The following is a 25,959-nucleotide window of genomic DNA, read 5'->3' on the forward strand; positions in this document are numbered from 1 at the left end:
TAAATCGATCAATAAAACAAAGCACAGATGAAAGTTTCTTCCATATGTTCTGAGCTAATAGTTTAGTAACATTAAGCTTTATGAAATTTAAAGTGTCTTTCTTTCTTTCTTTCTTTCTTTCTTTCTTTCTTTCTTTCTTTCTCTTTCTTTCTTTCTTTCTTTCTTTCTTTCTTTTTTACTTTCTTTCTTTTTTTTGCCTCCAGGGTTATTGCTGGGGCTTAGTGCCTACACCATGAATCCATTGCTCCTGGAGGCCTTTTTCCCCCTTCTGTTGCCCTTGTTGTTGTAGCCTTGTTGTGATAATTATTGTTGATGTCCTTCATTGTTGGGTAGGACAGAGAGAAATGGAGAGCGGAGGGGAAGACAGAGAAGGAGAGAAAGATAGACACCTGCAGACCTGCTTCACCGCCTGTGAGGTGACTCCCCTGCAGGTGGGGAGCTGGGGGCTTAAACCGGGATCCTTATGTGGCCCTTGGGCTTTGCACCATGTGTGCTTAACCCGCTGCGCTACTGCCTGACCCCCTAAATTGTTTTTAATGAACTAACTCTACTTCCCAGTAGACCATAATTATTTTGAGTTTGCAGTTTGCTTCAATGGGATTGAGTACTAGATAAAGATACTTCACTGTTGGAGCCAGGAAGATAGAACAGAAACAGAGCAAAAGGGACTTGCATGTAAGTATTCCTAGGTTTGATCTCTGGCATCACCAATAGCTCAAGCTAAGTGTTGCTCTAGTCAGAAAAATTAATCAGTCACTATTGGTGATTATCATCACTTTATTAGTGGATTTTCCTTGTTTTTAGTATTTTTCTTGTGGATGCATATTTCTTTACCTATGAATATATAGTACGTTTTACTTATATCTGTGGAAGAATTTGATCAGCTTAATGTCTATTTTAGTTTTTACGTTATTTTTTTGCCTAAATAAACTGAATTTTTATTTCTTTATCTACAATTCTTCTGTATCAGAGCACTGCTCATCTCTGGCTTATGGTCGAGCTGGGGATGGAATCTTAGACCTCTGGTATCTCAGTCATAAAGGAAACGTTAATCAATTTGACCTTATCACATTCAAGATATAGTTTATTGTTCTGGTAAGGTAGCCTAATGAAAAATATTTTTGTCAAATTGATTAACATTTCCTTTCTGTTTAAGTCTGCCCTGTCTAGAAATTTTTCTTACCTAAGAGTTATATCAACTCCCACTTGAAGTCTGGTGTAGTACTTACTCTGTAAACTTTTACATTGAAATGTTGATCCCTTAGGGAATTTACTCAGTTGTCATGAGTTCAATAAGGGGACCCATGACTTCTGTGGCATAGCTCATTGATTATGGCAGCCTTGTTTCTTGTATAACCCTCTGTGTCCAGAAAAGTCCATATCACGGTAATTGACTGCATATGAATCACTATACATTAATTATACATTACTTACATACTGAGCTGTCACCCAGCTTCAGAAATAGCACAATGTCAAGATCCAAAAGCTCCTACTCATCCAGATCACATCACACACCCGCTCTTGAAAAGATAACCATGACTTCCAGGGTGATGAGCTTTTGGTGGTGTTTCCAACTGGTTTTGAAACTGCAGCCTCAAATGAGAAGCATTGCTTTGCGGCTGACTTTCATGCCCTTGGCATTATGTGTTTAGCATTCAAGCATGGAAGGACAGGTAAGGATGCTTCACTGTAAGTGTTCCACTTAAGAATGTCATTGACATTTATCTCCTCTATTATTGATGAGCCATTTAGCACGTTTCTCCTTGGAGACTGTCAGGAATAGTGTTGCTCTGATTGTTTGGAAATGTTTACATTTCCATCCAGGCACTAAAACTGAGAATTGAGTTGTTGGCTCATAGATAATGCATATTGACATTACGGAGCAATATAAACTAGTCTCTTAAAAAGTCTCTCAGTTTACACTTCTACCAGCCGTGAAAAGCAATGCTGTATTTCAAAGCCATTGTCAGTACTCATTATGGTCACTCCTGGATGTATATTAATCTGCTTGCTTAGTGACAGGATCTTATTTGCATAATCTCATTGTATGTGAGATGTTGTTGTTGTTGTTGTTATGTGTGTGTGTGTGTGTGTGTGTGTGTGTGCTCTATTGTTGCTTATTTTTTTCACCAGGGTTATCTCTGAGGCTCAGTGCCCACATAACAACTCCACTGCTTTCTATGGACATTTTTTCCCCTTTTACTTTGATTGAGGGTGAAAGAAAGAGATGGACAAAGAGATGCTTACAGGTCAGCTTCACCATTTGTGATGCTTCCTCCCTGCTAGTGGGAACTGAATTGTGTGTGCTTTACTGGGTTTACCAACTCTTGATCCCCCTTATTGTGAGACTGGTATGTTTTTTCTAAGGAAAATAGATGCATGTCTTTGCAAGAAGTTGCTTGGATCTATTGATGATTGTGAGATAAACTAAAAGGATTTAAATTAAGTCAGACACAGTTTATTTGTTATGATTGGCTGTGCATAAAGTTATAAACTGTGCCTCTTGACAATTATTTATTTAGAGTTTTCCTGTATTTCATACAAGTTATATGTAAAATTTTGAATATTTAAGTAGAATCTATTTTAATTGGAGATTTGAGATACCTTCCTTGGTTCATTATTCTTCTTTGATGTCATATCAAACACTAGCTATAGAGATTATAGTCTCTTATAAAAGACAATGTCATTGGATTGGCTTTTTGAATGTACTAGAAAGTTACCTAGTTGATTAACATTTGTTAACAATGAAAAGTCTCATTGTAAATGTCGGATAAGTTTTTTGGGTGATATTGGTGCTTTTGACTGAGATCATTTCTAAAGAGTTATTTCCATCTGTTCCTGAAATGTCTATTTAAAAAGACTGGATTTGTTTTTGTTTCCATGTTTATCTCTTTAGATTTCCCTCTAAATCTGCTGTGTAAAATAGTAATTATTAGGACTTGACACATAAACTTCTATCATCCTCTAGTCTCAGGAAAATACCAGTCAAATCAGCAGTTGAGAAGCCACAGTTATATCTTTACAAGATCAACACAATCAGAGAACATTATATTGTTTGGTAAACAAAAGGAGATTGAACTCATTTTCTTGCCTTTTTAAAAAATCTAACAACAAAAATTTGTATGTCATTGTTTCCTATGATATGCATGGAGAGGCGTGTGTGTGTGTGTGTGTGTGTGTGTGTGTGTGTGTGTGTGTGCGCGCGCGCATGCGCGCACAGATGTTGGATGCTGACAGAGCATAAATTTCTATCAGACCCCACTACAGATGGCTCACTTCTTAAAAGAAGGCTCAGGAACATCATTAGCTAGCATTTAACTTTCACCCAGTCATCTATCAATAGTGAGGAGGAAATACTATGGGATCATTTTGCTGTACAACTGGCCAGGGAGGACAGGACAGGCAGTTCAGAAGGTGTGAGGTGTAACCTGGTTGCATGCGTCAAGAGGGAAAGTGGGAGAGGAAAACAACATCAAGAAGAAAGTCTACGGAGTCTGGCAGAAGCACAGCGGGTGAAGCACAATGCATTCCCACTTACAGAGATTCTCCCCTGCATGTGGTAACTGGGGGCTTGAACCCAGGTCCTTGCACATGGTAACATGTGAGCTCAAGTAGCTCACCACCACCTGGCCCCCTCTCTCCCTCTTTACTTCTCTCTGTCTCCATCCTTAAAATGAAAGAAAGAAAATGACATGAGTTCAAGATAGAAATAGCTTCCAGGGTGTCAGGTGGTAGCCCGGTGGGTTAAGTGCAGATGGCGCAAAGCACAAGGACAAGCGTAAGGATTCTGGTTCAAACCCCCAGCTCCCCACCTGCAGGTGAGTCGCTTCACAAGCGGTGAAGCAGGTCTGCAAGTGCCTGTCTTTCTCTCCCCCTGTCTTCCTCTCCTCTCTCCAATTCTCTCTGTTCTATCCAACAACAACAACATCAATAACAACAACAATAAAAAAACAAGAGACACAAAAGGGAAAACAAATGAATTAAAAAATTAAAAAAAGAAAGTCTCTTCTAAATAAAATCTCCAAGGTGGTCTTTCCTATTGTATAATTTGCTTTTCCTTTCCATCTCTTATCTGTTGTCTCATCAACTATGTTAGTCATAGCCATGAAGCTGACTCAGCAAAGAGTTGCTGATGTCCTTAAAAAATTTAACAGATATATGACCTCAGCGTTTTTTAATCACAACCTATCAGGGGAAAAACATACCCAGACTGAATATTTTTTATAATTAAATCTCTCATATGAATTAAATAGTGATTTATATGACTACAAATTAATAGGTGTGTACATAAACACCATTCCCACCACCAAAAGACTGTATCCCACCCCCCACCGCCCTGACAAGCAGAACATCACCCTCACCCCAGAGTTTCTACTTTGGTGCCCTACTCCAGATTCAGTCAAATCCTGCTTTGAGTTTCCCTAGAAGAAATTATGTTAAGTGAGCTAAATCGGAAAGATAAAAATGAGTATGGGATGATCCCACTCATAAACAGAAGTAAGAAAGAAGAACAGAAAGGGAAACTAAAAGCCGGATTGAATATTAACAATTATTCAATACTTTACTATATAGAAGAAATTAGGACATGCCATTGTTTCCTTTTTTGTCAAAGAGGTACAGGAAGCAATAATTCAAATTCAGGAAATGCACTCCATGCTGTAACGCGTTACATAATTGTCATTATAGCTACGAACGTCCTCTAATTTGAAAGTTAATGTTGCCTCTGTCAGTTGGCCTGTTTCCCACAGGGAAGATGGAGATGGCCTGTCCCAGTTATACCCCTCTTGCTGATTATCCTCTAGTTAGTCTCCTTGTCCCCATAATCTGAGTGACAGCTGTCATTTACATATCTATTGATGTCGAGCGCCAGCATGCTTCTCTTTCTTTTTTATTAATTTTATTGGGAAAGGGTTACTCGTTTGTAGCGTAGTCTTTAACACATAGGCACAGCCTCTCATCTCCTGGTGTCTAAGAGACACACCAGGATCCCAGCATCCCTCAGTCTCTCCTTCCTTTCCCACCCAGAGTTCTTTGCTTTGGTGCAGAACACCATACACAGTCCAACTTTTAGTCTGTGTTTTCCCTTACTGCTCTTTGTTCTTAAATTCCTCCTCTAAGTGACAACAACATTAATAATAACAACAACAACGATGATAATGATTAAAAACAAGGGCAACAAAAAGGGGGAAAATGGCCTCCAGGTTCGGTGGATTCATTTCTTTTTAAAATTCTTTGTTGAATTGTTATTTTAAAAAATAAAAAGCAATCTACAAAGAAATTATATTAAAGAAGACAGTAAAATGCAGTACTGTGTCATGAGAGAAAAATTAAAGTTTTTTATAGTTAACTTTTTATTAGTGATTTAATGTTAATTTACAAAATTATAAGATAACAGTGGTATAATTCCACACCTTTCCCACCACCAGAGTTCTGTGTCCCCATTCCCTCGAATGGAAACTGCAGTAGTTCTCCCAAGGTCACAGATAGGGATTGACTATTATTTCTACAACTATATAAATCTATATAAATACTTGCCCATTTTCTCTATGGTCCTGCCCACTCTTCCTAAATCATACCTACTACTTCTGAGTGTCCTTCCTTTTCTTTTCTTTTTTATTTATAAAAAGGAAACATTGACTAAACCATAGGATAAGTGGGGTACACTCCACACAATTCCCACCACCAGAATTCTGTATACCATCCCCTCCCCTGATAGCTTTCCTATTTTTTATCCCTCTGGGAGTATGGACCCAAGGTCATTGTGGAATGCAGAAGGTGGAAGGTCTGGCTTCTGTAATTGCTTCCCCACTGAATATGGGTTTTGACAGGTCTATCCATACTCCCAGCCTGCCTCTCTCTTTCCCTAGTGGGGAAGGGCTCTGGGGAAGCAGAGCTCCAGGACACAATGGTGGGGTTGTCTGTCCAGGGAAGTCTTGTTGGTATGCTTCTAAATTCTGCTTATAAGACCTTCTGTTTTGATTATCACGTTAGGTTCACTTGTATTACTTAGGATGTGGTCTATTTACATAATCACTGTTTTACCTGAGACCCGCCCTGCCTGCGGTGTATTGGTTTAATCCCCACTGGTTAGATGGAAGCTTTCTATTTTCTGTTCATGCTCTTTTTTTGCTCCGCCCCCTCTCCTAGTCATTTCCTTTCCCTTGCCATTTCCAGTGAAGAGATGTATAAAAGACAATGTATCTGATTAATAAACGAAATGCTGCTTCCCAGCTCAGCCATGAGTCCCTGGTCGTCTCTCTACCGCCCGTGAAGCTAGCCCAGCCCGGCAAAGTCTGATCTGCTTTATATCTTAATGCTTTGCAGCCACTAAGTTGCAGATGCTACCATGATACCAACCTGACTTTTCTGGGCAGATGACCTCACCAATATGTCCTGGCACCCCCCCCCCCCCACACACACACCTTCCCCAGAACCCTACCACAGTAGGGAAAGACAGAAACAGGCTGGAAGTATGGATCGATTTGCCAATGCCCATGTCCAGTGGAGAGGAAATTACAGAAGCCAGACCTTCCACCTTCTGCACCCAATAATGATCCTAGGTCCATACTCCCAGAGACATAAAGAATAGGAAAGCTTGGGAGTCAGGTGGTAGCACAGTTAAGCCCTAGTGGTACCAAGCACAAGGACCGGAGTAAGGATCCCAGTTCAAGCCCCCCCCCCCAGATCAATTCACAGGCAGAGAAGCAGGTCTGTAGGTGTCTATCTTTCTCTCCCCCTCTCTGTCTTCCTCTCCTCTTTCCATTTCTCTCTGTCCTATCTAACAATGATGACATCAGTAACAACAACAATAACTACAACAGCAATAAAAAACAACAAGGGCAACAAAAGGGAAAATAAATATTAAAAGATTAGGAAAGCTTCTAATAGAGGGGATAGGATGTAGAACTCTGGTGGTGAAAATTGTGTGGAATTATTACTCTCTTATCCTATGGTCTTGATGATCATTATTAAATAATTTTTTTTTAAAAGTATAGACTGCTAAGGTAAGTGGGGCAGTTAGCCAGACAACACTACAAGAGAGTAGAGCACCCCAGGAAGCGTCACTTGGTGCCATCATTCATTGACCTCTAGCTACAATGTGCTCTCAGGAACCCAAGTCCAAGTCCTGGTCAAAAGCTTCCAACATACCCCCCTTTCTGGAAACCAGGGCATTGAAACCAGGCTGTCATCAGGGGAATCATCCTGAATTTGGCATTTCCCCCACATAGAAAGAGAGACTTGTGGCAGTATAGCCAGGGCGGCACTATCTTCTGCCATATCCCTCGCCAAGTTCTGCAAGGGATCATGAGCCCCCCAACCCCCACAGACACATACAGAGTTTCTACCAGCAAAGATTATGAATCATCACGGTTGAGTGTCTTTAATTATAGCCCTGAAATTATCTGCTCCTCAATCTTCATTTCCCTTCTTTCCAACACCTCCTAACTCACAAATGTCTTGGACGAGATACCAATGCTAGCGACACAGTGAGTAATAGCAGGGCAGGGTCAGCCCTGAAACATCTTCCCATCATTTCGGTGGGTGTGTAATTATGACGCCTTGGCTAATGACAGAGAGGAACAGATGTTTCTCAGTAGTTCCCAGCAGAATTTCCGGCAGACCAGCAACAGACTCCTCAGACACAAGGGCTTCAGTTTCTCAGAGTGCCTCTCTACAGTAGCAGTGTGGCCTAATAGCTGTACACACTTAAAGGGGGAATAGATGCTGATATTTTTTAAATTAGTGATTTAATATTCATTTACAAAATTACAAGGTAACAGGGGGACAAGTCCACACTGTTGCCACCACCAGAGATCTGGATCCACAATCCCTCCATTGGAAGCTACAGCAGTTCTCCTAAGGTTGCAAATGTGGGTCCACTGTGATTTCTACAACTCTCTGTCTATATTTGTATATATTTGTCCTCTCCTTTTTTAAGGTCCCATCTTCTCCGTTACAAGTCACACAATCTGTTTCTGGCTTTCCCCAGTGGGGCAGGGCTCTGGAGAGGTGGGGTTCCAGGATGCATAGGTGAGGATGTCTGTCCAGAGAAGTCAGGATGGAATCATGGTAGCATCTGCGACTTGGTGGCTGAAAGGCAGCTAGATATAAAGTGGAGCAAAATGATTCATGAACAGGAAACAAACAGCAGGAGTAAAGCAGCTGAGAATAGGGATCTTACGGTAGAAAGCTAAGAAATCCATTTTAGGCATTGTCTGTAGGGGCCGTGACTATAGTATTTTATTTTCTTGCTTGAGTTTGACTAGTTTGACTTTTTTCTCACTTTATTAGAGGATTAGTGGTTTACAGTACAGTTGTTGACACACGGGGATAATATCTCATCTGCCATTGATAGGTGACTGCAAAATACTCTCACCTCCAACAAGGTGCGTGTCCACTGTCATATGCCAGGAGTGCAGAGCCCCACCCCTTTATCCCAGACCCTGCCCTCCTTCCCCAGAGTCCTTTGCTTTGGTGCAATACAGCACACCCAGTGCAAATTTTACTATGTGTGTTTCCCTTTCTCTTCTTAAGTTTCACCTGATGCTGATTTTCTGATCCTTCCTCTTTCATGTTGTTTCATCGAGGAAAGTGACTGGGCTTCCATATATATGGCATATATATCCACTTCCTGTTTAGTAAAATGCTAGTTATAAGGCCAGTACACCTGTGTTATTCTGGAAAGGAGACGATGTGATCCTATTAGGCTCATAGTCACAACAGGAGACATGATATGAGGGGTGGGGATGATGAGAATCAAAGAATTCCCAAACTTGGAGCCGTGCTTCTCAGTCTTAGACCACAAGCCATCCAAGTAGGCCCTGTGCTTGTTAGAGTGACCTCCTTGAGCTGTATGATGACAAGGAATTATTAAAGCATCACACAGAAACCTGCCTATCAACTTTTTTTTCTTATGGAACAGACAGATGCACAATAAAGAAGTATTATTTTAGGAGCTGGGCAGTAGCATGTCTGTTTAAGTACACAGGCAGAGTCCCAGCCTTAAGCCTCCAGACTCCAGCTGCAGGTCTCTCTCTCTGTCTCTTTCTCTCTCTCTCTTTATGTCCCCCCTTATACCCCCTCAATTTCTCTCAGTTCCATCAATTAAAATAAAAATTACAAACAAAAATCTACGAACCTCTATTGAGGAGAGAGAGCATAAAGGTTCTGCCAAAAGAGTATCATGCCTGAGGCTCTGAGATCCCCGGTTCAATTCCCTACTCCACCATTAGCCAGAGCTGTGAGATACTCTGGTAAAACAAACTAACAAACAAAAAATGAATAAGTAAATTGGACCTGGTGGTGGCATACCCACTAGAATGCACATGTTCCAGTGCACAAGGACCCAGGTTCAAGCCCCTGGTCCCCACCAGCAGAGAGATAGCTTCCAGAGCTTTGAAGCAATGCTGTAGGTCTCTCTCTCTCTCTCTCTCTTCCTTCTCTCCCCTTTTGACTTGTACGTTGATCCAATAAATACACAAATAGAATATTGGGGGCTGGGCGATAGCATAGTTGGTTAAGTATTCATGTCACCATGCAGAAGAATCCTGGTTTGAGTTCCCACTCCCCACCTGCAGGGAAGTTACTTCATAAGCAGTGAAGCAGGCCTGCAGGTGTATACCTTTTTCTCTCCCTATCTTCCCTCTCAATTCTTTTCTTTCCTGTTAAATTAAAAAAGGGAGGAGGGGAAGAAAAGTGGCTGCCAGGAGCTGTGGATTCATAGTGCCAGCACTGAGCCCCTGCAATAACCCTGGTAGCAATTACAAATAAAAAAAATTAAAAGAAAGAAAATATTAAAAAAGAATTGACTGCATTCTGCTAGATCAAATATATCAATCCATTATGCTATGTGGTGTACACAATTAGGTTTACTATGAACTCTCTAACTTAGTAACTGACTCATTCTTCAAAGATGAGCAAAAGGAAGCCTGCAAACTTAAGGAAGCCCAGTGACTCTGGAACCAACTCTTTGGTATTTGTATTTGATCATGATCTGTTGTTGACTTTGGGAGTGAGGTTATCTAGGGGGTGGTGACACACCAGGTAGAGTGCACATGTTGCCATGCATAAGGGCCCCAGTTCCAGCCCCCACTCCTCACCTGCAGGGGAGAATCTTCAGGAACAATGAAGCAGGTCTGTAGGTAGATTTCTTTCTGTCTCCCTGCTTCAATTTCTCTGTGTCCTCTCAAACCAAATAGGAATATATATATGCAACAATGGCTTCTAGGAACCATGGATTTGTAATGCTAGCACCGAGCCTCAGCAATAGTCCTGGTGGCAATAATAAAAGGAAATTTGTAGTAGTAAACAAGTTACCTGCTCAAGGACTGTCCTGGCTGATGCTAGGATTGAGCTTGGAGCTTTGGCTTTCAGATGTCTGTGTTCTCTGGAAGTCTCTGTGATGTTGCGATTTGTCTAAGGAGGGCTCTCTCTCCTTTTCTGTTTTTCAGGTAAATGCGAATGTGGCAAGTGCTCCTGTTATCCACCTGGAGACCGCAGGGTCTACGGCAAGACCTGTGAGTGTGATGACCGGCGCTGTGAGGACCTGGACGGTGTGGTGTGCGGAGGTGAGCAGTTCTCACCCCTTCTGCTGTGGGCATGTGGCCTGTGCTACCTACCTGGTCAATTCTACAGTTCAGGGAAAGACAGTGGTTTAACAAGAAGTGGTAAACAATGAAGCCTAGAAGGTGCCATTCGGTTTATAAGCAGTTCTGTTTTCTTCTTCTTCTGGATTAGACCATGGTTATCTCTGGGGTTTGGTGCCTGCATGACAAATCCACCACTCACAGTGGCTGTTCTTGCTAAGTTTGTCTGATGTATTTGGTAGGACAGAGAGAAATTGAGAGGGAGCAGGGAGAGAGAGAGGGAGCAGGGAGGTAGAGAGGGAGAGGGAGAAGGATAGGGAGAGGGAGAGGGAAAGGGAAAGGGAGAGGGAGGTAGAGAGGGAGAGGAAGAGGGAGGTAGAGAGGGAGAGAGAGAGGGAGGTAGAGAGGGAGAGGGAGAGAGAGAGGGAGGTAGAGAGGGAGAGGGAGAGGGAGGTAGAGAGGGAGAGGAAGAGGGAGGTAGAGAGGGAGAGGGAGAGGGAGGTAGAGAGGGAGAGGGAGAGGGAGGTAGAGAGGGAGAGGGAGAGGGAGAGGGAGGTAGAGAGGGAGAGGGAGAGGGAGGTAGAGAGGGAGAGGGAGAGGGAGGTAGAGAGGGAGAGGGAGAGGGAGGTAGAGAGGGAGAGGGAGAGGGAGGTAGAGAGGGAGAGGGAGAGGGAGGTAGAGAGGGAGAGGGAGAGAGAGAGGGAGCTGGGAAGTAGAGAGGGAGAGGGAAAGACACCTGCAGTGTTTGCTTCACTGGTCATGAAACTTCCCCCCTGCAGGTGGGGATCAGGAGCTCAAACCCTGGCCCTCACACTCAGACACCTGTGCATTTAATCTGTATGCCCCCATGAGCTCTGTTTTCTTCCACTATTGGTTTAGAGAATGGGAAAATATACAGTGAACTGTGGGTGAGAAGACTATAAAACAAAACTAAATTCCATGAAGGTAGAATTTTGTTGCAACTGAACAGTTCAGACCTAGAGCTATCCCACTGGCAAGGGCACCTGTCTTGTCATGTATGGAGGGTAAGTTTGAGCCCCAGCACCGCATGGGGTAGTTGAAACACCAAAAGAAGCTCTACTGCTGTGTAGACTGTCCCTTCCATTCTGTCTCATTATCTGAAATAGCCCTAGAGCCCTAGCCACAAAAAAATAATAATATCACCCAAACAAGTATACACATTGCCATGTGCAAGGACCTGGGTTCAAGGCCTTGGTTCCACCTATCAGTGAAATAGTTCTATAAGTGTCTCTCTCCCTCTCTACCTCCCCGTCCTCTCTCTCAGTTTCTCTCTGTCCTGTCATTAAAAGGCAAGGGGGGAAAAACAAGGAAAAATAATGTCCATTGAAATCTTTGGCTCCCTTATGCAGACACTGAGCCCCAGAGATAACCCTGGTGGCAATTAAAAATACTTAAAATACAAATAAAATATAACTCCATTACTCTGCCAGTTGAAATGGGTAAAGGACAGTGGCACAAGAAAGTGATGGTTTATCAGTTGTCAGGGTGACTCAGGCTCAGACGTTACTGAAAGTAATGCATCTTGTAAAGAAAAAGGACGCCCAGAAAGAGGCCAGCAGAGGTGACATCCACATGAGCGTCCTGGACAGAAGACTGGCAGTGTCTTCATGAGTCCCATCCTGGGAGAGGATTGAGTTCACGCTTTCACTGACCTGGTCTTGTAAAGCTTTCCATTGTAGAGAGAGTGTATGTCTCCATAGCCTCCAGTTCTGCTGAGTTTCTGAGATCACTGAGGTGGCCTGAGCATGGACTCCTAGTAAATGAGTATGATTGTATTTTGTCAATATAGTGTGGTGACACTGGAAGTCATAACACAATTTGACTAATTTTTTGTATGAGCATAAAATGTGTTACACAATGGAAAAATGAGTTCAAGATAAGAAAAGAGATATAAACTATAAATATTAAATATATTAATTTTATTAGTGATTTGATATTAATTTACAAAATCATTAGATGGCAGAAGTCGAATTCCATACCTTTCCCACTAGTAGAGTTCTGTGTCCCTACTCCCTCCATTGGAAACTTCAGTGGTTCTCCCAAAGGTCATAGATATGGGCTGACTATTATTTCTATAACCATCTATGTGTATTTATGGGTTTACTATTATTTATATAACCATCTCTATATATGTATATATCTAATATATATCTACAGGTATATTTTGCCATCAGGGTTGTCATTGGGGCTTAGTGCCTACAGAATTCACTGCTTTCAGCCCCCCTCTCACCACTTTATTTTTTCTCTTAGAGAATGAGAGTCAGAGAGAAAAAGAGAGTAGTGGAGAAGGAGAGACACCACAGCATGGCTTCACCACTTGTAAAGTTTCTCCCCTCGAGGCACTCCCACATAGTGATGGAGGTTGAAACTTGGATCCCTAACTTGGATTGTTACTGCAATGTGTGAATTCTACTGATTGAGTCACCTCCTGGTCCCCATACTCAGACATAAATTTTTAGTTCTATCAGTAATTTAATAATGATTAACAAGACTTTAAGATAACAGGGGTACAATTCCACTCAGTTTCCACCACCAGAGTTCTATTCTTTATCCCTCTGGGATTATGGACCAAATATTTTTTCTCCTGTGCTAAAGGTGGAAGGTCTGGCTTCTGTAATTGCTTCTCCACTAGGCATGGGTATTGGTCAATCCATGCCCCCAGCCTGTTTCTGTCTTTCCCTAGTGGGGCAGGGCTCTGGGAAGCTGGGGCTCCAGGACACATTGGTGAGGTTGTCTGCCCAGGGAAGTCAGGATGGCATCATGGTAGCATCTGCAACTTGTGGCTGAAATGCAGTAAGATATACAGCAGGAAAAAACTGTTTAATAAATAGAAGCTCAGAGGTAAGAATAAAGCAGATAAAACTAGGGGTCTTCATGTGGGAAGAAGCTAGGAGTCTATTTTAGGTATGTTCCAAGGGGGCCATGACTTTAGTAATTTTTGCCAGAGCCTGATAGCTAACATGCAGGTGGACTAAAAATATTGTCTGGGGAGACAGTGTTAGAGTTGAGAAAAGGACTAGAAAGCCAGATTAGTGAAGAAAGCAGCTCCCAAATATGAGGTAAGTATATAAATACCATTAACTATAAACCCCATCAATCCGACCCAGGGCCAATGCAGCTTCATATGCATTGGAGCCTGGGTAACTTCTGATTCTGTCAGTCTGAGCTCGCAGTCCATGGTCACAGCTGGGAACATTCTAGGCTTCACTCACTTCAGGACCAATCTTCCAGGAGTGGCAGAGTAGGCTGACCCAGACTCCCTTCAGAGAGTGGGGCAGTTTCTACCATTGCTGCTCTACACTGAGGTAAGGCCCTGGAGAGGCCCGCAAAGGGCTTATGCTGATGTTCCTGACAGAAGTGACCCGTGATTGATATTTTTAAATCCAGATGCTTGTCCTGCACATGAAAGACTGGGGCACATCTATCTTTGCCCTCTCTGAGGCCTGTGTCTCTCTCTGCCTGCCCTTCTGCAAACCAACTACAAAACAATATGGCTTAACCCAAACTCCCTTTTTTTCCCCCTTCCCTTCCCCTGTGATCCTAGGGGAAAAGATTCCTTTTAATAACGGTGCCGGAGTGTGTATCTCACACCATCCTCACGGTGGCTTCCTGAGGGAGGCTATGCTCTTCATTCTGAAAGTGGAGAAGCCAGGGAAGTTTACACCTTTCATGCCCCATTGCCCCAAACTGGCAGCAATAGAATCTGAGCTGTGACACTGAGTTCACAGATCTTTCTGCCACAGTGTTCCCAGGAGTGTCAGCACACTGTTTGGATTTTATTTTAACATCACTTCAACTTTCTATCCTTCCTTCTCGGATGTCAGTACCCGGAAAGATCTAAGCAGATTATTGTCTATTCTTTTCTGAATGAAAATATTTCATAAGTGGTCAAAGACATATATAAGTTGAAGGTAGACATAAGGATCAGATCCTTGTCTTTTTTAGTTCTGCCATAGACAATCCAGTGGGTAAAATGCATGCCTTATTATGCTTGAGATGGAGTCTCAGCCCTTGCACCTCATGGGGACACCGTGGACGGACAACACTGAGAAAACTCCATGGTTGCTGGAGCAGTACATCAATGTCTCACTCCCTCTCTATATATTTAAGGACATGGGATAATAATAATGGTGATGAAGGACGAGGAAGGTTGCATGCATGGGACCCTATGCTCAGTGCTTGGGGCTATATAAAAATAGATTTGTTGATCTGGAAATATAGGTTGTCTGCAAAGCTGTCCAGACTGTCATAGCTACAACCCCAGATTTAATCCCCCACCCCCACTACTCTGGAGGAAACTTCCGTGCTGAGATGTCTTCCCTGTCTCTTTTTTCTTTTCTTTTTTTTTTCCTTTTCTTTCTCTTCTTTTCTTTTCCTTTCTTTCTTTTTTTTTTCTTTTCATTTTACCAGAGCACTGTTCAGCTCTGGCTTATGGTGGTGTGTAGGATTGAACCTGGGACTTTGGAACTTCAAGCATGAGAGTCTCTTTACAGAACCATATGCTATCTATCACCACCCTCTCTGTTTCTCTTTGTCTGAAAAAGTCATCTCAGAGCAGTGAAACTATAGTAATAAAATGTTAACTAAATATTGACCTTATGATATGAACTCATTTCATCCTCCCAATATTAAACCTGACTGCTCATCTCTGCTCCCATGATCATTCCTGGTTGTCCTCTGACATGTAGTGAGGGTTTCATCATTTTTTCCCATTTGCTTCAATGACATGGTTGAAATGGTCCATCGTATGGAAGGCTGTTACATCTTTGTGCATCTCTTTAAGCAAACATCTCTCCTCTCTAGTGAGTTTCTGTTTTTCTCCAACTTTGGGGATGAAATCAAACTCATACTAGATGTATTAAATGAGATAAGTGTCAACTGGGTTATTGGGACAGCCTATCACAAAGGGGTTATTTTCAGCATAACTATGAACTTTTGTTTTATCCATTTTCCCGTATTAACCAAATAAACCAAAGCACCAAATCCTTCATGTACAAGAAGAACTAGACATAGTCTGGAGAATAGGACTCTTTGTTGAGAAAAATCCATGGGGCTTAGGGCTCAGAGACAAGGGGTAGAATGTAAGTGATGAATCAGAAAGTTGAAGCAGAGACTAAACAGAGGGTGGGAGGAAAGAGAAGACAGCACAGTTCTGGTATTCTGCTACCATTTGGGTCAACTAGCACTGCATCACCCAAGTCTCGGATACTCATCAGGCATTAATTGAAGCATTACATTCCAGAGGCATAAAGTCCCCACATCCTGCAAGTTCCTCAGGTGCATAAACAGCATATTTCTGAACTGGACAAAGTCGTCAGGCAGAGGACCCCCAGATGACACCCAGAGGACAATGCCAAAACATTAAAAATGATAGTATTGAGGTGTGAGTGCAGTTTCAAATCGTAGCTACAACTCTCACACCAGGTGGTTTAAGCAGCTCCTCTGGTTAAAATGGCATATATATCTTTACCAGAGCACTGCTCAGCTCTGGCTGATGGTGGTATAAGGGATTGAACCTGGGACTTTGAAGCTTCAGGCATGAGAGTCTCTTTGCATAACCAGTATACTATCTACTCCTGCCCCAACTTTATTCTTGAACACTGTCTGGATTCTGCTGGCTTTCCAGCCATTGTTCATGGCTTTTCTTTTTTTTAATGATTTCTACCCAGGCAGTGGTGGTCTACAAGCCTACAAGCTGTGTATTTTAAAATATTTTTATTTATTAATGGACAGAGACAGAGATAAATTGAGAGGGGAGGGAGAGGGAGAGAGGGAGAGAGACAGAGAGATACCTGCAGACCTGCTTCACCACTCATGAAGCCTTCTTCCTGCAGGTGAGGACTGGGGGCTTGAACCCAGGTCCTTGCATACTATAAAGTGTGTGCTCAACCAGGTGCACCACCACCTGGCTCCTAGTCCAGCCATTCCTTAGACAAAGTTTAGGGTAGCCAATTAGGCAATTGCTGTAGGTATAAAAAACAAATAAACATGACCCTCCTGTTTTAGGGTTGGTTATACTTTGAGGAATTCCATGAAATTTTTCTCTATTTCTCCTTATTCTGTATAACCATAATCCACTCTCCCAGAGGTTATAAATAATTTTGATTTGTCCAAACCCTAGGCACTTTTCAGTTCTCAAACTGTGTGACCTTTTTCTGGGGGTGGGGTGGGGGGGGTACAGACCTGTAGTTACTCTGCTCTGAAACTCCCCTGGCTTGTAACTCCTGTTTGATTTCTCACTTCTCTCAGAACCACTTCATGTTCTGTTCTCCTTTCCCAGAACTAGCCAAGAGATTTCCGTTGAAATAACCGTTAGATGTCTCATCTACGTGTTACTTATTGCCATTGAGCCATCTCAGCCTTCTCCACTTCAAACTTGAGTCCAGTGTTTCTCCAGATGATACATGCCCTTCACTCCCTCTCTGACTTCTGAGGGCCCCCTTGAACTATTCTCACATGGAAATCCCTTTCGGTTCCACATGGCTGAAACTGAAGCCTTTATTGATTCCTTCATTTGCTCAACAATTATTAGTGGAACTCCCAACTGTTTACCAGCACTAGAGACTTAGCTGTGAATATGTTTGAGCTGATGACTAAGCTTGCAGGGCAGGTGTAGACAAAGGAATGATAATGAGGTGAGTGGTTTGAGAGTAGCAACACTAGTTCAGTGGAAACATACATAAGACGGAAACTGATGGAGACTAAGGATGTCCTTTCTGATGCCCTCAAATCCACCTGGGTAATTTCTATATGATGCACAAAATGGTATCTACACATCATTGGATCATTAGCCCAACGATGGCCTTGGCTGTCTTCAGGTGCAGAATCTGGAGTAAGGAAAGGGCAGTGGATGTGACATAGCAGTGACAGAGCACAGTGTGTGCTCAGGTGTATGGAGGAAGGGAGAGCAACACTCTTAAGGAGCATCTGAGAACCAAGGAGAAACCTTACATAATCCCTGTGCTTTGTACTGTGTGTGCTTAACCAGGTGCATCACCACCTGGCCCTTGCATGATTCTTATGATATGAAGTTCATGTCAGGACTTGGTTTCCTGACAGCACACTGCAGCTGGAGGTCAAACAGGATGGCACCAAAGGTTGCTTCTTGGGATGTCCTGCTCTACTGTGGTGTCTGGCTAACTGTCCCACTTATCTTAGGAGCCTGCACCTTTTTTTAAAATAATTTGTTTTAATAATGATCAACAAGACCGTAGGATAACAGGGGTACAATTTACAATTCTAGAAGCTATGATGAAGGGTTCATGACTACACATTATGGCTCCACTAGGTCAGAGGGCTTCTTTGAAGTCATAGAATCCTCAACATTTGTGCAATATGGGTCCCATTTCCATGAATCTGGGATATGTCATCTGAAGGGATCATCCCAGATCACTGTATTCATCTTTTTCTTTTTAGTTATTTAATAATGATTGACAAAATTATGGGATAAGAGGGGTACAATTTCATGTAATTCCCACCACCAGAGTTCTGTATCCCATTCCCTCCATTGGAAGCTTCCTTATTCTTTATCCTTCTGGGAGTATGGACCCATGATGTTTATGGGGTGCAGAAGGTAGGAGATCTAGCTTCTGTAACTGCTTCTCCACTGGACATGGGCATTGACAGATTTATCCATTCCCCCAGCTTGTTTCTATCTTTCCCCAGTAGGGTAGGGCTATGGGAAAGTGAAGTTCCAGGACACATTGGTGAGGTCGTCTGGGTGATGGCACACCTGGTTGAGCACGCATGTCTTTCTCATAAATGGCTACAAGAAGGGTTTCCAAAGGGACAGCCTCAAGTCCTCAAATATCCTACTCTTCTGGGACAAAAGTGTTCATTGTCAATCTGAATTATTAGCTCAATCTAAGAGGAGTTCTTCACGCCCACTCCACAAAGACAAACAACGTTTATAGAAACATATGATTAGCCAGTGGGAGTGAGGGTAGGGTAGAATTAATGGCCTTTCTGGGATGAACAATCAGATGATGGAGGAGACCTTGCTTTTGCTCTGTCACTTGTCTCCATTGATTGAGGACCAGTGATTTCTTTACAGTAATGGAGACGGAGAAACGTGGATGTATTCTGATGTTGTCCCTGCCATTCTTTCCCTTCCCTTTACTTCTTCAGAATAATTCATTATTTCTCTATTCCCCTATCATTCTTCAAAGTCACCTCCTGAAAGAAGACTCTGAGGTATATTTTCTTTACACTGCAATCCTTTCCTTTTAACACCATGACATTTTATTGTGCTCTTGTTTTTATTTTATTAAATACTATTCACCTCATAATCATATTCAAAACTCCTCTCAGAGTATTACATTCTCAAAGCTGGAATAAAAGTTGATGGTAAATATCTTTTATTAAGGGGGCCAGGCGGTGACACACCAGGTTAATCACACATAGTACAAAGCTCAAGGACCCACATAAAGACTTGGATTCAAGCTCCCCACTCCCCACCTACAGCAGGGGTGCTTCACGAGTGGTGAAGCAGGTCTGCAGGTGTCTGTCTATCTCTCCTCCTCTCTCAATTTCTCTCTGTCCTATCCAATAAAAGGAGAAAAAAATGGCCGCCAGGAGCAATGGATTCATAGTGCTGGTAACAAGCCCCAGTGATAATCCTGGGGAAAAAAAAAAAGAAGAATTTTTATTAAGTACATTAGAAAGTAAGGAAGTTGCAAATAAGTGAGGGTGATAATACTAATTGCAGGTCTGGAGCAGAGAATTCCTCCAATTGGGGTTAACATTTGACTTGAGCCTTGAACAACTAATATTTGGATATGACGAAATTAGATGTGAAGCAATTAGATGTGAAGGACTTTTCAAGTCAGAAAAGATTTAACAAAGACACAGAAGTGAGCAAAGAGTTGACAGAATGTATTTATTGTATACTTATTTCATTTATTTTTTACATCCAAAGCTTTCTCTTAGCTATTCTAAGTCCATGCTTACAATAGATTCCAGTTTCTTTACTTATTTATAGCTGATGATGTAGATTATTTTTCCTCCATGATTTTACTTTGCTTATTTTTAGCTACCATGTAATTTGAAATTATTTTCTATTAATATTTTCCTTTTCAACATAAAACATTTAATGACTAGAAAGACCAAAGTAAAAATGACCCTTAAATCAATAACCTGCAACTTTTGTTGTATTTCTAGTTATTTAAAAGCTATTTAAAAAATTTTTTATTATCTTTTAAAAATTTATTTATTGCATAGAAACAGCCAGACATTGAGAAGAAGTGAGAAATAGAGAAGGGGAAAGGCAGATAAACACCTGCAGCTCTGCTTCACCACTTGTGAAGCTCCCCCCTGCAGATAGGGATGGAGGGGGCTTGAACCTGGGTGTCTGCACATTGTAACATATGTGCTCAGCCAGGTGCACCACCAACCAGTACCCCAATAGGTAATTTAAAAAAATGTAGATATATGATTATTTCAGTATTTTGATTGTGATTTAGTATTTTTTTGCATTTTGATTGTGATTTTTAATGCTATGATACTTTAAGGAATATTCAATATTTTGTCTAGAGAAAGTCTGTATCCTGTTATGGAGAGAATTTGTCTCTTTCTCTCTCTTAAACACACACACACACACACACACACACACATTTCCTCTCATAAGAAATAAAAATACTGGGTAGTATTCCATTGTGTATCTAGACCACAACTTACTCAGCCACTCATCTGTTCTTAGACACCTGGGTTGCTTCCAAGTTTTGGGTACTACAAACTGTGCTGCTATGAACATGGTTATACATAGATCTTTTGGGATAGGTGTGTTTGATTCCCTACAATATATCAATGGAATATACTCAGCTATTATAAATGGTGAATTCACCTTCTTTACCTCATCTTGGATGGAACTTGAAGGAATCATGTAAAGTGAGATAAGCCAGAAAGAGAAGGATGAACTGCCATAAAATGGAGCTGAAGGTTGAAAGAAGGATATCAGGCATACCCATCACAGCTTAGCTATATACCCTATTCTCTGTTATGTTCTACTTGTCTATATATCTGTGTGTGTGTGTGTGTGTGTTGTTCTATACAAGATTTAAGTAAATGTATTTAAACCCTTTCTCTCCAGCAATGTAGAAGAAATAAACATCAATATTACATTCAGAGAGACCAGAATTCTGGCTGTTTACTATTGGTTTCTTTAATTTGACCATGTTAGGTTATCTCTCTGCCTTGGTTTACTTATGTGTACAGATGAATAGTAATGTCCACTTCTTCATGTTATAGTGAGGATGAGACCAAGTAATGAAATATGCCTGGTTGTCTGTGCAAAGTGAGCCTCCAGTGAAGGTTCTGGGTGTGTAATAGGAAGGAAGAGGTTGAAGTGTCCCTCTCCATCACTGAATTAAATAAGACACCTATCCTACTCATCTTGATCTAGCAATAGGGTGTTCCAGAAGGAAGCTTGTATCCTCATCACCAGTTCTATGCCTTGGGGATGGCGTGGCCTCTGGTTGGTCAAAGTGTAACTCCTGTCTAACTGTCAGGAGTCTGGAACTCACTGATATCATCCTGGATGTGGCTTCAGAAGAGAAAGCAATTGAGAGTCCCAAGAGAGGTTATTATCTCAGTCCCTTTCCATACAGACCCTGAGTCAGACTTCCTGCATCATTTTCCCTGGATGGATTAGCCTTATACATCTGAGGACAGGTCATAGATTGGCTTCTGGGCTCTTCTTCCAAAGCCGCAGTCCTTGAGTATTGTCACAACTAAGGCATAAGTAGGACTGTCACAACTAAGGCATAAGTAGGACTGTCACAACTAAGGCATACGTAGGACCTGAGACACCCACCAACCCCCTCATCCGCATGTACCCCTAGAGCCCCTGCTGTTTACCCGCCCTCCTCACAATAACCCAGTGATGGTTGAAGGGATTCTGGGTGGCTGAGACAGATTAGCAATTGTACCTAAAGGTGATTCTTCATAATCACATCACTTTGAGCAAATCAGTGATGATTAGACTAGCATTCCTTCTTGGAAATGAGAATCACAAACCGGCTGGCAAAAGGGCAATCAGTGTGAAGTGAAATCATTCTCCATTCATTTGACATCTGCTGACTCATGCTCAGTGTGCATAGGTCACACCAAGTCTCAACACACTATTTTTAGGGTCAAAAAGATTAAGACTGACCACTCACTAGGCAGGGAATAGTATGTTCTTGTGTGTGTACTTTGCCACATCCTTAGCCCGACACACTTACTTGGCACCATGTGGAGGCACTTTGATATGAGGGAAGGTCTGACACTATATTGTCTCTCTTATTTCTGTGTCTCTCCTTCTCTGTCTCTCTATCTGAATAAAAGCCTAGAGTGTTGAAATTGCACATATGTGAGGTTCTGGGTATAATCCCTGCTATCACATACGCCAGAGTGATGTTCTCCCTCTCTCGGTCTCTCTGTCTCTCTGTCTCTGTCTCTCTCTCTCTCTCTCTCTCTCTCTCTCTCTCACACACACACACACACACACAAAGTCAGCAAATAACTCAAAAGTTAATGGTTACAGTCTGGGGGTATGGATTGGCCTGCCAGTGTCCATGTCCAGTGGAGAGGCAATTACAGAAGCCGGACTTTCACCTCTGCACCCCATAAAGGATTTTGTATATACTCCCAGCAGAATAAACAGGGAAGCTTCCAATGGAGGGATGGGATACAGAACTCTGGTGGTGGGAACTGTATGGAGTTATACCCCTGTTATCTTACAGTATTGTTAATCATTATTAATTCACTAATAAAACAATTAAAATAATCAACTTTTACAAAGAAGAAGAAGGGAGAAGAGGAGGAGGAGGAGAAGGAGAAGGGATAAAAAAGGCAAGAAAAACCTGAGAAGACTTGACAAATCCTACTTTATCCAGAGCAAGACTCCCTGGGATGTATTCAGGCCTTAGTGCCATTTGACTTTCAGACTTCCTTAAGATAATACCCTCTGATTGTTGGTGCTTGTGTGCCTCTCCATTTAACCAGAGGCCTTAGTCAGAACCTCTGTATCCTGTCTGCCCCGGCTGGAGATCAATGGTAGATTTCGGCTTTCCCTTCCTACTTTCTGTTGCACGAACAGCTGCCATGAGTCCAATTTCAGCAACCAGCAGGCTAACGAAGTGCCACTTCTTAATTACACAATTAGCTCAGATTTCTTTGGGGAGCCCTCCCACTTCAGAGCTGCAATTGGAGGGAAACCTCACCTCCTGGTCTGAGTGTGGTGCTTCCCACATGCAGCTGGGGCTCATGCTGAGGAAGGTCTCAGGCTGCAGGTCTAAAGATTAGCTGGACCCCAAAACCAGTGCGGGGGGAGAGTCTCTAGATTGCTTTGAAAAATTGTTCCTGACCCTGTATCCTTTGGCTCTTGTGCAAGAACAGTCTACAAGTGGTCTGTGAATCCCCAGGTATGGTTTTTATTAGGGAATTGGATTTGGCCAGAGGACAACAGGGCACAGATATTTCCCAGAAAGGAGCCTGTGTTACTGAATTAATGGGGGGGCTTGAGAACAAGCCCACACACAGCTAGTATGTGGACTAAGAGCCGTTTGCAGTTATATGTAGGCGGTGTAAGACTCTCCAGTTAGTGCTAAGAAGAATGTGCTCAAGTTCAGTCCTCCTGCCAGCATGCAGGCTGTGTGGGGCATGGCAGGACCCGCAAGGGTTATTGGCCACTCTCAACTCCACTCTGAAGACATCTTGGCCAGAAGCCTGGAAGGGGTATGGCAGGATGACTGCTGGGTGTGTGCATTGACTTCAGGCTTGTTCCAACCTGGAAATCAGTGGCCAGACATTCCTCATCTGGATGCATAGAGTGTGGGCAGTTAGAAGGGAGTGATTCAACTCCTGTTTCTATTCAGTCTCAAAGGCTGCAACCCTCTATCTTAAGTTCCTAATTCTCGTGGTTGCTGAAGGCAATTGACACAGATGCCCATAGGTCATAGGTCGTCATGCCTAGGGTGTATGACAGGTGACTAATGGAGAGCCAGCACTGTCCCACATCTTTCTTTACTGCTTTTTCATTTTTATTTTTGTTTATTTGATTGCCACTAGGGTTATCACTAGGCTTCATACAAATTACAAATTTTATTACAAATCCACCTGGTGGCCATTGTTTCTTTATTTACTTTTTCTATTTTATTTGATAAGACAGAGAGAAATTGAAAAAGGGAGTGGAAGAAAGAGAGATAGAGAGAAAGAGAGAGACATTGACAGGCCTGCTTTTTAACCATTTGTGAAATGTCTCTCCTGTGGGTGGGGAGTAAATGTCCTTGCACATGCTCATGTGGTGCTCAACCAGGTCCGCCATCACTGAGCCCTGTCTTTCTTTTACCTAGGCCTTGCAAAGGTCAGTTTGGCCCTAGTGATCATAGAAAACCTCCAACATGGGGGCCAGGCGGTGGTGCACTGGGTTAAGCACACATAGTAAGGAAACCTCCAACTTCTGGAAAAGAAGAAAGAAAAAGAACCAAAAAGCATTGGAGCACCTACAGGGGTACGGGAGTTGCTTCACAAACAGTGAAGGAGTTCTGGAGGTGGCTCTCTATCTTCCCCTCCTCTCTCAATTTCTCTCTGTTCTAATAATAAAATTAGGGGGGAAATAGCTGCAGGAGTATATTCATAGTGCAGGCACCCAGCCCCAGCAATAACCCTGGAGGCAAAATAAATAAATTAATAAATTAATAAATTAAAATAAAAGAAGTGGAATGCAATGATTATTCACAGGCCACTTCCTTCCCATTTAGCTATGGAAAGACTATAACTTTCCTAGAAACCACCCTGGAGAATTTCTCTTTTGTGTCATGTATTTGAACTATCTCTGACTTTCTTTTCTCTCATCTGATCTGTTTTAGTTTTCTTTTTCCTCACCTATTTGCACTGTCTCTAGTTTTCTTTTCTCTCATCCATTTGAGCTGTCTCTTCTTAAAAAAATTTATTAGTTATTTAATAATGATTACCAAAATTGTAACATAACAAGGGTACACTTCCATATAATTCCCACTACCTGAATTCTGTGTCCCATCCCATCCACTGGAAGATTCCCTATTCTTTATCTCTCTGGGAGTATGGACCAATGTTCTTTATGGGGTGAATTAGGTGGAAGTTCTGGCTTCTGTAATTTCTTCTCCACTGGACTTGACATTGACAGGTCAAACCATAATGGCAGCCTGTTTCTATCTTCCCCTAGTGGGGTAGGGCTCTGGGGCGGTAAGTTTCCAGGGCACATTGGTGAGGTTGTCTGCCCAGGGAAGTCAGAATGGCATCATGGTAGCATATGCAAATTAGTGGCTGAAAGGCAGTAAGATATAAAGCAGGATAAATGTTTAATAAACAGGAACCCAATTGTGGGAATAGAGCAGATGAAACTAGTGACTAGTGGTCTTCCAATGGGAAGAAGCTAGGAAGTCAGTTGTGAAGCTCTCCCTCCCCCACCCACTTCACCACAGGTGGGGAGTGGAGGTCTCTCTGCATGGTAATGTGTATGCTCAACTGGGTTTGCCAACATGTGTCCTAAGACAGCACGGCCATCTAATTCTCGTCCTTCTTTGATGGACATTCCCATTCTCTAAGTTCTCTTTCTGTGCTCTATCCCTAGATATGGGTGTTTTCTAAGGCTTACTTTTATCTAACCAGACTCACACACTCAAAAGATTTATGTACTATAACACTGTTTTATGCGGTCCCAGATGACTGTAGCGACCCATAACCTGTCTTCTGAGTAGCAGGCTTGTCTCAATTTGACCTCGTCTGTCTTCTCAAATTCTCTAATTCATTATCCTAAGATGGTCTGAAGCGTGGGGCTTCAACTCAAGATAGAGTTGATAGGTTGCCATCAACCTCTCCTCCTGCTGTTTCCATAGATGACAAATAGCATCAGTATTCACAATGTTTTTCTAGTCAGAAATGGATCCTTTGTTGCTGTTACCTGCCATGTCCAATCCAACAGCAAGTCCATAGGCAACACCATCAGTGTCTATTCACCCATGTCTCTCAACCTGCACAACTGCCACCCTACACTCATCTTGTGTCATCTTTAACTTGATGACTGCAATGCCCTCTCACTTCCCCATTCTCACTTCCTTCCAACATACTTCAGACTTTCCAACCCAATTGCCATGACAAATAAACTAAACCATACCATTCTCTTGCATAAGACACTTATATGAATTCCCATTCCTCTCAGAATAACATTTCAAGTCCTTACCAACAATGTGTTCTCACTCCTGAATATTTCTAACATTATTGATTCTTACTCATTTTTCTTTAAGCATCTTGACTATTTTTCAGTGTGTATAATATGTTAAGCTCTGTGTTACTTCAAGAGCTTCTTGTTAGCTTTCTTAAAACACTAGTTACC

At 42.2% G+C, this 25,959-nt stretch overlaps 1 protein-coding gene across 2 annotated transcripts in view; it reads left to right on the forward strand.

Moving 5' to 3' along the window:
• The window catches only part of ITGBL1 (integrin subunit beta like 1), a 314,537-nt gene that overhangs the window by 264,710 nt on the left and 23,868 nt on the right, over positions 1-25,959 (forward strand). For both annotated transcript variants that reach the window (XM_060191830.1, XM_060191829.1), the window contains one exon: positions 10,452-10,568. In XM_060191830.1, the coding sequence (XP_060047813.1) occupies positions 10,452-10,568 (117 nt within the window). The remainder of the gene's footprint in view (positions 1-10,451; positions 10,569-25,959) is intronic.

The sequence above is a fragment of the Erinaceus europaeus genome, chromosome 5, assembly GCF_950295315.1.
Source record: "Erinaceus europaeus chromosome 5, mEriEur2.1, whole genome shotgun sequence".
NCBI classification, from domain to species: Eukaryota; Metazoa; Chordata; class Mammalia; order Eulipotyphla; family Erinaceidae; genus Erinaceus; species Erinaceus europaeus.